Source organism: Eretmochelys imbricata, chromosome 6, assembly GCF_965152235.1.
Source record: "Eretmochelys imbricata isolate rEreImb1 chromosome 6, rEreImb1.hap1, whole genome shotgun sequence".
NCBI classification, from domain to species: Eukaryota; Metazoa; Chordata; order Testudines; family Cheloniidae; genus Eretmochelys; species Eretmochelys imbricata.
Window position 1 is genome coordinate 1110688 of NC_135577.1, and position 15837 is coordinate 1126524.

Consider the following 15837-nt stretch of genomic DNA (forward strand, 5'->3'; position numbering starts at 1 on the left):
AAACTTCAATGAATTTTAACCAAAATGACCAAAACGTTCACTCTGGAATGCTGGGGGTAACCAAGATGCAAATGAGGTCTGGTCCATGCCAGCCCTTCCTCCGCTTCACCAGTAGATGGTAGCAGAGACCTCCTTCCTCACTGAGCTTCAGGGTAGCACTGGGTGAAAGTTTGAAGGCTGATGAATGTAGATTTGGCTTGACTGAAACCTTTCAGGGCTTAGTGTCAAATTCTTTTGATCGTGGGGGGGAATCTTCCAAATGTTAAAATGGTTTGATTTTTTTCTGATTGAACTTTTCTCTAAAAGAAAAGTTTCATTTGACCAGAAGCAATTTCCCTCCTGGATTTTTGGGGCTTTTTTTGGGGGGCGGGGTTCATTTCCGATCAACCCCAAATGATAATTACCCCTCCCACATACTCCAATTTTCCGAAGGGCCAGAGAATAGAAGATTAAGTTGGGTGGACACAGCCCTGCCGCATGGCAGAGGGCTACACCAGTTCGTCAGGGCTGCTTTCGATCCAACTAATGTCTAACCTACCTCTCTCTTGCTGCAGTTTAAGCCCGTATCTTCTGGTCCTGCCCGCAGAGACGAAGAAAAACAATTGCTCACCCTCCTCTTTATAAACAATCTTTTACATACTTGACGACTGTTCCCATGTGTCCCCCTCGGGCGGCTCTTCTCCAGATGAAACAAACCCAGTTTCTTCCAGTCTCTGCTCGTCGGCTGCGTTTCCGAGAGGAAGGGCCCGTGGACTTGCTGATGACACGAGCATGATGCTGTGGATACCCGCGTCCACACCGGCCCTGTGCTTTTGCCACCTCAGCGCTGGCGTCGCAGGGCTCGGTCCAGGCCGGGACACACGCCAGGAGCCGCGTTGCTGTGGGTTGTTTCCCAGGGCGGGCTGGGGGATACGCCGACCCCACCGTGGTACTTCCTTGTCTTCCGGGGCTGGTCAACCCACAAAGCTCACGGATCCGCTGTCTCCATGGAAGCAGGCACCTCACGCCGTTGGGTTTCACCTCATTTCCACCCTCTCCTGAGCACCTGGCCCTTAGATGGGGGGGCTGTTCTCTTCAGCTGAGCCGGGCAGGCCCCCCGTTGGGAGACTTTCCTGGGCTCCTGGGGCTTTGCCGTCTCTCCAGGTTTTCGGCCGGGCCGGGGTGGGCACAGGAGTCGCTCAAAACAGAACATTTTGCCAGGCCGGGAAGACGGCCGTCCATTGCGCTCAGTGGGAACGGTTCTGGAACCCAACATTTGCCCTGGGCCCCAGCTCGAAAACCGATCCTGGCCCAAACATCCCGCAACACCCATGATGCCAGCGAGCTCCAGGCTTCCGTCCTTGGTGAACTCCCACGGGGACAATCGGCGCAGGGGTAATATACCTGCCCGGGCATGGGTGTGTCACCCGATGGGGCTACAGTCCAGGGGCGGGGCCAAAGCATGTGGGTGGGGCCATGCTGTGGCCCATGTGCCGAGGGCTATAGGGGGCTGGTTAATGGATGCTGAGGGGTTGAGGGGAAGGTGTGAGGGGCCCTGCTTGATCGCAATCTCTCAGCACTGAGATGCAGCTGCCCCTGGGGAGGGGCAGCTGGGGAACCTTCTAGGGTAACCCTGAGATAGGACCTGGCTCCTGGACTGGACTATGAGCATGGGGGAGGCTGGTGGTGGACAGCCCACCCTGGGAGGTAGCCACGTGGGCTCTGTGGGTGGGGGCAAAAGCACCCCTCACTACCCAACCACAGCCCCTATGTCACCACGACCAGGAGCACCAGCCCCTCTGCCATCAGCCCCTTCCTACTCCTTTTCAGCACTGTCCCCGGGACCTGCCTCCTCCACCTCCCATCACAGCATCCCTGCCCAGCTCCCTCCATTGCTCCCCCCTGCCCGTGGGATGTAAGAGATGCAGAAGAGAGAGGGGTGGAGATCAACCGCTGACTGCCCATGGGCCTGAGTCTGCAGAGAGCCTGAGCCCATCGCTCGGAGAGGAGGGAGCTGCTCTGAATATGCCTCTAGGGGGCAGGACTGGGGCATCCAAACCACAGGCAGCTGGGCTTGGATCGCTGGGAGGTGGGCAGTCTCTGTGTGGGGGGGTGGTTTCCGGGTAGCCCCTTCTACAGCTCCACAGCACCCCCTGCATGTGATTCTGAAGGGGGATGCTGCACCCCCACGACTGGTGATCAAACATAAAACAGTTTTGCAGGAAGTTGTGGCCCTGGGCTCCAGGCCGGGTGTGTGGGTGGGATGCTGGGGAGAACGGAGGAGCCGTGTCATGTGTGGAGTGGGGTGCAAGGAGTTGGCCAAACAGCTCCCAAAGCAGGGGGAACGCTCATTAGGCCTGGGTTTTCCCTGGGGACCTGGGACTTTGCCATGAACTGGACCTTGGAGGGGAATCGGGTGCAGAGAAGAGCCACAGAAAGGAACCGGGGGCTGGAATGAAAACGTTGCAGTGGGAGACGAAGCTGTTTAGTGTCTCCAAGAGAATCCGAGAAATGTGGGGCTGGAAGGAACTTGGAGAGGGCACCAAGTCCCATCTCCGGCACTGAGGCAGGGCCAAGGAAACCTAGATCAGCCCTGACCGGTGTGTGTCCGACCTGCTGTCAAAAACCTTGAATGATGGGGATCCCACAACCTCCCTGGGGAGCCTGGCCCAGAGCTCAGCTTCCGTGAGAGTTCGAAAAGTGTCTCCTAATACCCAGCCCCTTGCTGCAATCTAAGCTGTTTCCTTCTAGTCCGCCCTTCGCTGGACACGGAGCACACCCGCTTGCCGGCCTCTTTAGAGTGACCCTTGTTCTCCCGTCCCAGCTCAGCCTTCTCTTCCCCAGGCCGAACCCAGCCAGGATCTGCAGCCGTCCCTTACCGGCACACGAATGGGTTTGTCCTCGGACATGGAGGAAGGGAATGGGCATAGAAGAGTTTTATGTCCACACTGAGCCCTGCCAGGTCCTCCCCGCAACCCACAAGCCTCCGAGAGCTGGGGACAGAACCCAGGAGTCCTGCCTCCCAGCTCTCCTGCTCTAACCCACCAGCCCCCACTCCCCTCCCAGAGCTGGGGAGAGAACCCAGGAGTCCTGGCTCCTAACCCCAACCACTAGACACCCCCCCCTCCCGCTCCTGGAACTGGGGATAAAACCCAGGACTCCTGGCTCCCATTAGCCCCTGCTCTAATCACTAACTTCACTTCCTTCCCAAAGCCAAGGAGAGAACCCAGGAGTTCTGGCTCCCCTCCCAGCCCCACCTACCATTGGCTGTTCATATCCTCCCCTGTGGCTCCCCCCCGCCCTGGGAGCCAATCTCCTTCGGGGTCAGAGCCCGGCTGCTGGGCTGGAGGAAATAGAAACCAGCTGAGGTTTTACTTTCGTTTCCCCAGGATTAAATCTTGGACACGGGCAGAGCGAGCTGTGGGACAGGTAACGGGTGGGCCAGCGACAGTCCCCGGGGGGCAGAATCGCCGCCTCCAGTCTATGCCCCCCACATCCCCAGAGAACCCCCCTGAGATTGGAGTGGCTGGTTTCAAACCAGCGGCAGCTGGGGGGCACCGAAGGCAAATCCCGGCCACCCCCCGGCCTCTGGCTTGGGCCCGGCCCCCAACCCACCAGCCCAGCCCCGCGGGTCCCCACGCAGCGAGCCGCGCCCGGCCGCCAAGCCCGAGAGCTGCTTGAAAAGTCCCGAGCGGCTGAAAATCCCGCTGCCCCCGGGGCACTTGCGCCCGGTGGGGAGGGGGGCGCAGATGGCAGCGGGCTCTCGCCAGGTGCGACGGCTGGGGACGTGCGGTTCCCTCCTGCAACAGAGACGGAAATGAGTGGTGTTTAATGCCAGGGAGCCCGGACTCCTGGGTTCTCTCCCCAGCTCTGGGTCGGCAGTGGGGTCTAGTGGGTTAGAGCAGAGGGGGCTGGGAGCCAGGACTCCTGGGTTCTTTCCCCATTTCCGGGAGGGGAGTGGGGGCTAGTGGTTTTGTGCAGGGGGGACTGGGAGCCCAGACTCCTGGGTTCTCTCCCCAGCTCTGGGAGGGGAGTGGGTCTCGTGGGTTCGAGCAGGGAGGCAGGGAGCCAGGACTCCTGGGTTCTCTCCCCAGCTCTGGCAGGGGAGTGGGGTCTAGGGATTAGAACCAGGGGGGACTGGGAGCCCAGACTCCTGGGTTCTCTCCCCAGCTCTGGGAGGGGAGTGGGTCTAGTGGGTTCGAGCAGGGAGGCTGGGAGCCTGGACTCCTGGGTTCTCTCTCCATCGCTTGGAGGAAGGAGTGGGTTAGAATGAGGAGGGGAGCTGGACCCCCTGGGTTCTGGGTGCAGTGGGGCTGTGGCATGTGGGGCTGTGGCATGAGGTGCTGGCCAAAGAGAGTTTGCTCATTTCTTGGGGTGCTAGTGGGGATGGGGGGTGTCCCCAGTACACAAGGAGAGCCCTGGGGAACTCAGCACTCAAGAATTGGGATTAGGACATGGAGTGTCCCAACCCTGCTTTGTGCCTCAGTTTCCCCCTCTGCCAGCCCTTCTGTTTGAGCTCAGTGGGTGTGAGAGGGTTAATGCATTGGTGTCCTGTTGTCTCAGTTCTCCAACAGAGTTTGGTTTTAGTCCCAGCCCAGGAGGAGGGGAGATTGGTCAACCAAAGCCCAGCCTGTCACCAGCTGCATTATGGGAAATGCAAATAAGAAAGGGTAAGTGCTCCAGTCCCACCCAATTCAGGTGTAACCCATTCCAGAGGTGGGGCTAGAGTCCACGAATCCTGGCTCAGAGCCCCCCCCTCACTCGACCCCAATCCCCTGCCCCCCCACCCCCCCCCGCAGCTGGGATAGAACACAGGAGTCCTGGCTCACAGGCACCCTGATGTGTGTCTCCCAGGCCGATCCCACCCCCCTCCTCGAAGCCAACTCCAGAGGGGATGGTGGAGCGACTCCAGGAGGACGTCACCTGCTCCATCTGCCTGGACGTCTTGGAGGACCCCGTCTCCATCGTGTGTGGCCACAACTTCTGCCGGGGCTGCCTCGCGGCTCACTGGAGTGGGGTCTCGGCTTGGGGGTACCAGTGCCCCGAGTGCCGGGCTCCCTGCTCCAGGAACCAGATGACCCCAGACACACGTCTCAAAAGCCTGGTGGAGAAAATCAGAGACCTGCCACGTGAAGGGACGTTGACAGGAACAGGGACAGCGAGCCCTGAGGTGAGTGCAGCCCTCCTGAGGCTGGTCCAGAGATGCAGCCACCTCTGGGGTGGGGCAGGGGGGGAACAGCTGCATGTTTGCTGCCTGCAGCACGGTGTCCCCTATCTCCACGCTGGGGCCCTGGGGTCAGGGGGAAGGCCGGCTAAGGGGATTCCTGTGTGCCTTTAGCAACTGGTCAGGTTCCTGGGCTGCTAAGGGGCGAGCTGAGCACTCAGGGCTCAGACCTGCTGATAAGAAATGAACCACCAAGCTAACAGGCTGTGACTCCAGACAGGGGGCCCCGGTGAGGAGACATGGACTAGCTGGAAGTGGGGGGGAGAGGATGGGACATGGGGCCTTTCCCCTCTAGAGGCACTGTCTTGGATATGGCCCATGGTGGGACTGGCTGGTCCAGGGGGTGGGAATGGGGCTCTGATCCGGGGGAGAAGGGACTCACCAGCTCAGGGGTGGGGTCCCAGCTCTGATCCTGCTCTGTCCCTGCAGCCGGGGCCGGGGGCTCAGCCAGAGGCGGGGCGCCCGGTGCAATTGGTGTGTGTGGATGAGAAAGGGGGCCTGACCCTGGACGAGGATGCCCTGAGCCGCTGCCTGGAGCAGAGTGGGGTGGGGGACGCCCCCGTCTGCCTGGTGTCCATCATCGGGGAGCAGCGCCGGGGCAAATCCTTCCTGCTGAACTACCTGCTGCGCCGACTCCGGAGCCTGGTGAGTGCAGCCCTGATCCCCTCCCAGAACCAAGGAAAGAACCCAGGAGTCCTGGCTCCAACCCCCCCTGCTCTAACTCAGTAGACTCCACTCCCCTTCCAGAGCTGGGGATAGAACCCAGGAGTCCTGGCTCCCAGACCCCCCTGCTCTAACCCTCTAGACCGTCTAGACCCTTGTCTGTGTGTCTGACTCAGCCTGAGTCTGCCTGTCTATCATCTTTCCAGTGCGCTGGTCCCCATGCTACTTGCCTGCTAATAAAATACTCTCAGTACCTCTGCCCCACCCCGCACTAATTGCTCTGTCCCCCATGTCTTCTTCTCCCCCCGCCCCCCAGGATGTGAAGGATGGATCCTGGATGGGCCGGGAGGAGGAGCCCCTGGAGGGGTTCGAGTGGCGAGTTGGTGCCCGCAGTGTCACCAAGGGGGTGTGGGCGTGGAGTCAGCCCTTCTGGGTCCCCTCTGAGGGGGGGCAGGTGAGTGGGAAGAGGGGTGAGGAAATGGGGTGGGGGGATGAGTGACCGCAGCAGATGTCTACTTGGGGGAGCAGAGCAGACAGAGGCTGGGTGGGCTCAGAGACCGGGGCCTGGGATGGGAGGCAGGGAACACAGTTCCCCCCAGGGGCTGGGTCTCACTGGGTGCTGGGGCATGTGGGGGGCAGAGTGGGGAGCTGGCATGAGACACTGGCCCGTGGCTCCCCCCCCAGGTGGCCGTGCTGCTGGTCGACACCGAGGGCTCCATGGACATCGCCAGAGACACGGAGACCAGCGTGAAACTCTCCGCCCTCTCCATGCTGCTTGGCTCCTACCAGGTAGGCAGTAGGGGGCGCTGTGCTGCAGGGAGCGGGGCAGGGCTCAGCAGGGGGCGCTCTCCCATTGCAGCCAGGGCCGGCCCCGATGCCCCAGGTTGTCACTAGGGGGCGCTGTGCTGCGGGGAGAGGGTCGTGCTGGTTTCTGTCTCTAACCCTGTCCTCTCTGATGACTTGCAGATCCTGAATGTTTCCAGCCAGCTAAAGGACCCCGATCTAGAGTATCTGGAGGTGAAGGGGGAGGAGGGCAGGACGTGGTGCCATTCTCCTAGAGCCCCAACGGGGTACTCTGCCCATTCTGCAGCTGGGGAAACTGAGGCCCAGAGAGAATCAATGACTTGCCTGAGGTCACATGGGGAGTCTGTGGAACAGCCAGAGATAGAAGCCAGGAGTCCTGGCTTCCAGCCCCCACTTCTGCTGTTTTAACCACTAGACCCCACTCCCCTCCCAGAGCTGGGGAGAGAACCCAGGAGTCCTGGGGCCGTATCCAGCAGGGCCCAACTTCTGTGCTGCTCCAGGGTCTGTAATTCGCCAGGACTCTGGGAACATCTCAATATTTGGCATCTTGATCTATTCTGCTCCTACCGTCGGTGGGCACAGGGGGCAAACAGAGCCCCGGGCAGGGGGTAGGGGAACCTTGACTTGCAGTTCTGCTCTTTGGCCACTAGGTGTCTCTGCAGCAGAGGGGGAAAGCCCTGGGACCCGGGGAACAGACCCAGACCAAGCTGGACCTGCAGCTTTATGGGTGGGTGGGTGGGTGGGTGGCAGGGGGGTGTTTTGTTGGTAGGATTTTCACCCCCACCTGCCACCAGGGCACACGCTGCCTCCCTGCCCCAGAGATCTCAGTCCCCTGCTCTCTCTGCTCTGCAGATGTTTCTGCACGTGGCCGAAGAGGTGGGAAAGGAATACGGGCTGGAGTCCATTCAGGTGAGACAACATTCCCTCCCATTTCCTCACCCTGCCCCATGCAATCCACTTGCCCCACTGCATGGGTTGCTCCTGCCCCAGCCACTCCCTGCCCCACACCCGAGGGGTTCAGCCTTCCCCTCCTGAGATTGTCCTGTCTCCCCTGCAGCAGCTAGACCTGCTGGTGCGGGATTGGAGCAACTCCTTGGTCCTTGGAACGGACGGTGGGAAGGAGCATCTGAGAGACGTCCGACAGGTGACTGTGGGGCTTGACATGGCGCCTTTGCCCTATGGGGGGTGCTGGCTCTGATCCGGCCCCAGGGCAAGGGCCTGGCTGGCTCAGGGGAGCAGGGAATGGGTCCCGGAGTATTTCCCTCCATTGATGTCTCACTTTGCTGATTCCCCCGGCTCTGGCAGATGCTGGCCGTGAGGTCCCCTTGCAAACACCCCAAGGCCCTGGAAGCTCTGAACAGAAGCAAAACCCGCTGTTACCTGATGCCCTTCCCTGGCAAGCGGATCATGACTGGAAGCGAGGGATGCGTGAGAGGTAACAGACTTGGGACAGCAGCTCTGAGCCTGCATGACGGGGCATCTCCGTCTCTGCCGGGGAATGGGCCGTGGGGGGACGCTCTGGCTTTCGGTTCATTGCCATGTCCTCCCCTTTGCAGACATGGATGAGGATTTCCGGGAGTGCCTGAGGGACTACGTCACCGGCTTGGTGGCCTCAGCCGGTCACAACATCTGGAGGGACCGGCACGGGGCGCTGGTGACCGGGTCACAGCTCGCTGCCAAGATAAAGGTGGGGATTGGCCAGCTGGGCATGGGGTCTCAGTAGGGGGCGCTCTCCCCTGGCAGTCAGCGCTGGCCCCAATACCCTATGTGGTGCTAGGGGGCGCTGTGCTGCGGTGAGCGGGGTGGGGGCTTAGCCCTTTTTGCTGAACTTTTTGTTAATTAAGAATGAGGATTGTATTTATAGCCCAGCAGAATCCCAGCTTGGATGATTCTACCGAGCCTTTCTAAATCATCCAGGGAAGTTCTTCATTTCCTCCGCCAAACTGATTCCCACCGTTGTCTTATGGCTGTTCCTAAGCTGCCCTGCCCCAGAGGTGGCTGCATCTCAGCGCCGGGCGAGCCATCCCCATGTTCCCACTTTTCTAAGCCCTGTGGAGTCTGTATTGTGATTTCTTGTGCTTTCTTTGCAGGAATTCTCTGATCTGATGAAGAAACATTGCTTCGGCTTCTCCTCTCCCGCTCAGGTACCTTCTCTGACCTGATCAAGGGGTGTGTCCCTCCTCCTGAAATCACTTCTGATGCAAAACTGTAGCCTACTTTTGTCTTATTACTGCTGCCTTGCCCAAAAGGTGGCTGCATCTCATGTCGGGCAAGCCATCTCCGTGTCGTGTTGCTGTGAGGCTATTCCCCAGCTGCTCCTTCCCCTCCCACAGTATTCTTGTCAGCAAGTTAAAGAAGTATGGGCTGGATGAATGGACGATAAGGTGGATAGAAAGCTGGCTAGATTGTTGGGCCTAATGTGTAGTGATCCATGGCTCCATGTCTAGTTGGCAGCCGGTATCAAGTGGAGTGCCCCAAGGGTCGGTCTGGGGCCGGTTTTGTTCAATATCTTCATTAATGATCTGGATGATGGGATGGATTGCACCCTCAGCAAGGTTGCAGATGACACTAAACTGGGAGGAGTGGTAGATACACTGGAGGGTAGGGATAGGATCCAGAGGGACCTAGACAAATTAGAGGTTTGGGCCAAAAGAAATCTGGTGAGGTTAAACAAGGACAAGTGCAGAGTCCTGCACTTAGGATGGAAGAATCCCATGCACCGCTACAGACGAGGGACCGAATGGCTCGGCAGCAGTTCTGCAGAAAAGGACCTAGGGGTGACAGTGGACGAGAAGTTGGATATGAGTCAGCAGTGTGCCCTTGTTGCCAAGAAGACCAATGGCATTTTGGGCTGTATAAGTAGGGGCATTGCCAGCAGATCGAGGGACGTGATTGTTGCACTCTATTCGACATTGGTGAGGCCTCATCTGGAGTACTGTGTCCAGTTGTGGGCCCCACACTACAAGAAGGATGTGGAAAAATTGGAAAACGTCCAGCAGAGGGCAACAAAAATGATGAGGGGGCTGGAGCACATGATTTATGAGGAGAGGCTGAGGGAACTGGGATTGTTTAGTCTGCGGAGGAGAAGAATGAGGGGGGATTGGATAGCTGCTTTCAGCTGCCTGAAAGGGGGTTCCAAAGAGGATGGAGCTCGGCTGTTCTCAGTGGTAGCAGATGACAGAACAAGGAGTAATGGTCTCAAGTTGCAGTGGGGGAGGTTTAGGTTGGATATTAGGAAAAGCTTTTCTCTAGGAGGGTGGTGAAACACTGGAATGCGTTACCTAGGGAGGTGGTGGAATCTCCTTCCTTAGAAGTTTTTAAGGCCCAGCTTGACAAAGCCCTGTCTGGGATGATTTAGTTGAGGATTGGTCCTGCTTTGAGCAGGTGGTTGGACTAGATGACCTCCTGAGGTCCCTTCCAACCCTGATAGTCTGTGATTCTCCCCCAACCCCAGAAGTGGTTGCACCTCAGCACTGGGTGAGCCCATCCCTATGCAGTGTTGTGTGTGGCTGTTGCCATGTGCTCCTCCCCAGAGGTGGCTTCATCTCAGGAGTGTGTTGACACTTGTTGGAAAATGTTTGGTTTTTTCCCCCCGCAGAGAAATTTGAGTTTCCGGCAAAATATGAAAAGCTGAAATACTTGATGTGGTGTCTCATGGGAATTATAGTTCGGCTCTGCATGCTCCCTTTTCTCCCCATAAATCAGCTCTCTGGTCGGAGTGCAGCTCCCATGATGCACCATAGAGGAGGGAGATGGTGTATCGTGGGGCTTGTAGTTTGGGTGCCTGGCTTCAGGCTGAGCTGCCATGGTGGCTCATGGGAGTTGTAGTTTCACACTGGCTAGTGGCATCGCTCTGTTACATGAGGTTGCTGCAGTTGCTAGGTGGAGACAGGGCCCCATAAACTGCGGCTCACCCCGGCCTTGTCCTCCCTGTGCAGATGGCCATCACCTTCCACAACCAGAGAGTCCTGGACAGGGCCAGCGCAGACCACACTGTGTTTTTGAGGGAGAAGGTGAGTCTGTGCGGCAGGGGCCCCTGTTCCCCAGCCAGGGGAACCCCAGGGAACTGTCCTGGCCAACCCCACTGGCTGTGGGCTTTGGGGTAGGAGACAGGACCTCGTATCTCCAGCTCCCAGGATGACTGTAGAGATGGGAGGCTCAAACTCCTGCACCGGGGTTGGGAGTAGGGGAGGGAAAAAGTTTGCCCTGTGGCCTGCTGCAGTGGTGGAGGCGTCATGGGCCAGGTGGCTCACGGGCTGGACCAGGAGTCAAAACTCCTGGCTTTTGTTTATGGTGCTGTCGCAGACTCCCCTGGGCTCATCACGGAGACTCTCTGGGCCTCGGTTTCCCCATCTATCAAAGTGGGAGAATGATCTTGCCCTTGGGTGTTTTAGCCTGTGAGCTTTTTGGGGCAGAGATGGCCTCTCACTGAGTTTGTGTGCTGCGCGAGGGGAGGGCCCCCATCTCGGTCCAGGTCTGTGGTGCGCCCAGCATGAGGGGGCCCCCCCATCTCAGTCCTGGTTCGTGCCGTACCCGGCACAAGGGGGAGCCCCCATCTCATTTGGGAGGGTGGGGTCCATGCAGCGCTTGTCCCTTCTAACGCTCTTGGCCGTCTCCTCTCCCGGCGGACGCAGGACGGCGACTCCCGGAACATGGTCGCCTGCCTGAAGGTGCGGCCGAGCAAGATGGCGGAGCTGTTCGCGGAGCGGCGTGGGCAGTTGCTCTGGCGGTGCCGGACGGACATGCGGGAGCCGGCGCCGGAGACAGAGGCCCAGCTGACGGAGCTGGAGGCGGTGCTGACGCGGGAGGCCGAGACCTTCCTGGAGAGCTACGGGAAGCGCTTCAAGAAATTTGCCATTTTGGCGGGCGTGGGCGTGGGGGCGCTGGCCCTGGGACCGGTGGGGGGCGCTGCCGGTGCCGGGATTGCCGCCGCTGTCATTGCTGCCGAGGCGGCTGGGATGCTCGCCGTGGCCGAGGTGGTGGCCATTGGGGTTGGGGCGGGCGCCGTGGCCGGGATGTGTGTGGGCGGGGGCGTGGGCGGGGGAGTTGGTGGGAACATCGCCCAGAAGGATAGGCAGAGGGCCAAGTCTCCTGGAGGCGGGAGGGAGGAGGAGGACGGCACTGAGGATCTATCCGACGAGAAACCCCTGATCTGATCAGTGCCCCCCGACAATCTTTGGCTGACGAATGGGGTGACAGGACAGCAGCGTGGCCTGGACACGTCCCCCACAAGCCACCCCAGAGCAGGGAGCCGTTGCCCCCAGATTCTAAGAAGAGACGTTTAGATCCTCTCGTCTGATCTGCTGTGCCACCCAGGCTGGAGAATGCCGCCCACTTCCCCCTGCGTTGGGCCCGATATCTCCTTTGCACTAAATCATTTCCCAGAAAGGCGGCCAGTCCGGCTCGGAATCCGGAAAAGACGGAGACCCCCACCGCTTTCCCGCTGGTGAATCACCTGCGCTGTGAGAAATCGGGTGCCTCGTTTCCAACTGGAGTTTCTCGCTTTAACTTGCAGCCCTCGGTTCTCGCTCTGCCTTCCTCCAACGTTGCAGGGCCACTCCGGCTGCAACACAAAGCACTTGGAAACGCCCTGCCGATGGTCCTGTCCTGAGATCACACGCCGGGGGTGACCATGGGCACCTGGCTTAGTTCCTACAGGGGCAGCCGTGTTGTCTGGTCCTAGAGGATAGATATCCAGCCACTCCTATGAGCGGGAAGACAGGTCTAGGGGAGCGGACACAGAAAGACATGGATTGGGTTTCCTGCTCTATCATGGGCTTCCTCTGTGACTTTGGCCAAGTCACTTAGTTTCTCTGTGCCTCAGTTTCCCATCTGTATACTGAGGATAATAATGCATTGAAAGATGGTGAGGGGTTTGAGCTCCACTGAGAGAAAGCGCTATCCAAGAAACAGGCATCGTTATGTATTCTGCGGGAGGGCTATAAAAACATCCAAAGCTAAAGGATTTTCTGTTCAACACCCATGAACGCATGCCGAGCAGGGGACACCATCTGACCAACTCCACAGGAAGGCTCAGCTCCCACCCTTCGGCGCTGGTGAAAAGCCAGGAGTTGGGCTTGAGGATTTCCAACCAATGAGGGCTCGGGCTAGGGGTACTCTCCAGCTGTTCCATGCCCAGGCCAGCCTCAGCTGGCGCCTACGATCCCGAAGGCCGCTCTAGCGTGAGGTACGGGGTCAGCTCCATCATGGCTTTGCCTTGGTGAGCCGGGAGCGCCCCTTCCCATCACAGATTCCAAGGCCTGGATAACAGGGGCCATGACCCTGCACTGAATTAATCCCTGCTTGAACTGGAGTGATCTGTTAGAGAAACTTCCCATCTCTATTTCAAAATGGACAATGATGGCGAATCTGCCACGACCCTTGGTAAATTTTTCCAATTGTTCACTGTTAAAAATTTCTGCCTTCCAGTCTGAATTTTGTTGAGCTTCAACGTCCAGCCATTGGAGCATGTTAGACCTTTCTGTGCTAGACTGAAGGACCCATTATGAAATATTTGTTCCCCAGGTGGGTACTTATGGACTGGGACCCAGTCACCCCTTAACCTGCTCTTTGAGTCCTATCTTCCTAAGAACTCCTTGGAAACCTAATATCAGGGCTGCAGGTTTTCAAAGGCTGCACCTCTTGGTACCTAAGAAGAGAAAGCAGAAGTCACTTGAGACTGTGGTCTGCAAAGTGTCCAATGGGAGAAGTTAGGTTTCTGCTGGAAGGTGGCCGGTCAACAGGTCTTGGGTGCAGGACAGTCTCAGAGCAATGGAGGCATTTAAGTAATTTCCTTTGTGCCCAACAGGAGGAAAGATATTTGGGGTACTGTGTTAGGGTGTCAATGTACGGATGAGTGCGTGCGTGAGTCTGTGAGCACCTGTAAATGACTGTCATGGGGAGTGCTAGAGAGTAATCTCCCAGATCTAAATAACTGTGAAGTTCTGACTCTTCGAACCTTGCATGGTGAGTTCCTAGTTTTGGGACAAGTCTCCCCAGAAACCATCAGCTGTAATTCGGTTCAGGGAAGATGCAATTTCTGTTTAACGGAAGGGCTTTAAACTGCTCCTGGGGGAATTCTGCACCAAAAAAATTTAAAATCCTGCGCAGAGTTTAAATTTCTGCACATTTTATTTATCAAAATAACCTTATATAATCACACCAGTTTCATTTATTTTGGTAATTTATTTCAAAATACCTGTCGGCAAGTATTTCTGTAACAGTCCAGACACCCACACAAATTCCCCCAGGAGTAGAAAGTTGAAGAAACCCTGACAACTCAGTTCCTGCTTTTCTGCCCCCTCCCTCTCCTGCTTCCCCGAGCCCAGCTGTCCCCACCTCCTCAGCCCAGCCAGTAAGCCCTCCTCAGCCCAGCCCTTCACACCTCCTCCCCTGCCCAGAGCCTGCACCTGTCACCCAAACCGCATGCCAGACTACCTCCCCCACTGAAACTCCCTCCCAGCTCCCAACCTCTCACCCCTTCTGCACCCAAACTCACTCCCGGAGCCTGTCCCCCAGTCCCATACCCCAGAGCTCCTCCCCCATCCAAAGCCTTAGGCAGGTGGGGGGGCGGAGTTTTGGGGGGCAGGGTCTGGGTTGCATGAGTGACATTATTGGCCCCCTGGGAGGATTTGAGGACTGGCACTCAGTAAATTGAGGTAAATTGAGTTTGAGACCCCTGCCTTAGATCTACACATTTTTTATGACGTCCAATCCACGATTCCCTTGCTGCACACTAAGTGTGTCGTTCTTTTCCTCGCCTTGGAGGACGTGGGGAACAATTGATCAGCTTCCTCTTTAGAACAATCTTTGACATATAGGGCGACTGTACTCAGGTCCCTCCCCAGCCTTCTCTTCCCCAAACATGCCCAGTTCTTTCAACCATTCCTCATAGGCCCTGTCTTCTTAAACCGCTGATCGTGTTTGTCACGCTCCTCTGGACTCTCTCCAATTTGTCCATCTGTCTTAAAATGCGGTGATGAAAACTGGAGATAGGATGCCAGCGGAAGCTTCACCAGTGCTGAGTAGAAGGGGACAGTTGCCTCCTGAGTCTGACATATGACCTTCCCGTTAATACACCCCAAGCGACATTCCCCATTTTTGCACCCCATCCCACTCTTGTCTTTGGTGATTTGAGTGCGTTGATGACTTGATTCTAATACTGCTGCTGCAAATTTGGCTACTTGATCTTATTTTCATCTCAACTGGAGAATGGCTGAGTCAGTTGGGTAGAGTTTGTACCGGCTTGGTCTCAGTGATCTGTTTTCTTGACTTTGTATTTGTGGTGGGTTGTTTTACTTGTAATAAAATGGCGAGAAAGCAGACTGGGTCATCTTTTCTTTCAATCAGCAACTTAAGCCGGAACCATAGAGAATCTTTGGGTGGTACATCATCAAGTGGCCTCACTCCCCACACAAGGACCCTCCTGGAAACACCAGAGGAAGAAAGTCTGAACTGGGGGAAGTGCTGGTCCCAGGCTAAAAGGATTTCTTAGCCAAACCTGGTAAACTGCTTGTATCATCAGCCAGGGTGAGAAATTGCTCATTCCTACCCAGTCTTGCGAGTATTTTAGGCTTTGTTGGCTGTTTTGTTTATTTGCTAGGAAATCGGCTTTGAGCTGTTTGCTATCACTTAAAATCTATCTTTTATAGGTAATACACTTGTTTTTTGCTTTATCTAAACCAGTATGCTCTTCAGTGAAGTGTCTGGGGAACATCTCAGCATCACATCGAGGGGAGAGCGAACATATTAATGAGTTTACTTTGTCCAGATCCCTGTGCAGTGTGAGAGGGTAGAATTCTGGGTTTATACTCCAGCAGGGGGGTGTGAGCTGGGGATTATCTGTTGTTGGCTCATGCAGAGGCTGGCCAGAGCCCCCATGTAACTGCAGCTGGGTGCGTCCTGCCTGCGTGAATGCGGATGGAAGTGTAGGACCAGGAGCCGTCTGCAGCTTGTCACAGCAGCAGTGTGGGAGAGGGAGCCCAGGCTGGTGGGTCAGTGGTACCCCAGTTTCAGGTGGCACCCCTGGGGGAACCTGTCACAAATTACCTCCCCTGTCTTACAGATGATGCTCCTGCAGCCTTTTCATTGTATCTCAGGCTTTCCTCCTGTTTTCCCCAGCAACGGTGTGAACTTTCTCAGTGTTGGATTGTGGGGTTACTCCATAG

General features: G+C 57.2%; 2 protein-coding genes across 5 annotated transcripts in view; both read left to right on the forward strand.

Annotated features, from left to right (window-relative positions):
• Positions 1-15837, forward strand: part of LOC144265861 (prostasin-like) — a 363252-nt gene that overhangs the window by 50629 nt on the left and 296786 nt on the right.
• Positions 1318-14992, forward strand: LOC144266907 (RING finger protein 112-like). 4 transcript variants are annotated; one of them, XM_077820479.1, is made up of 14 exons: positions 1318-1374; positions 4543-4649; positions 4834-5149; positions 5633-5848; positions 6183-6320; positions 6551-6655; positions 6833-6883; positions 7523-7579; positions 7728-7814; positions 7976-8105; positions 8227-8357; positions 8761-8814; positions 10609-10683; positions 11305-14992. In XM_077820479.1, the coding sequence occupies exons 2-14, from the start codon at positions 4627-4629 to the stop codon at positions 11824-11826; spliced, it is 1905 nt and encodes a 634-aa protein (XP_077676605.1). In that variant the 5' UTR covers positions 1318-1374; positions 4543-4626; the 3' UTR covers positions 11827-14992. The 4 variants fall into 4 exon arrangements, with proteins under 4 accessions (XP_077676605.1, XP_077676604.1, XP_077676607.1 ...); XM_077820478.1 differs by lacking the exon at positions 1318-1374 and adding an exon at positions 3348-3408; XM_077820481.1 differs by lacking the exon at positions 1318-1374 and adding an exon at positions 3348-3408 and having other exon boundaries at positions 7731-7814.

Coding starts and splice junctions, on each gene's coding strand:
- LOC144266907 (XM_077820479.1), top strand. CDS start 4,627: ATGGGAAATGCAAATAAGAAAGG. Junction 5,849..6,182: donor TGCGCCGACTCCGGAGCCTG/GTGAGTGCAGCC, acceptor CCCGCCCCCCAG/GATGTGAAGGATGGATCCTG. Junction 8,815..10,608: donor GCTTCTCCTCTCCCGCTCAG/GTACCTTCTCTG, acceptor CTCCCTGTGCAG/ATGGCCATCACCTTCCACAA.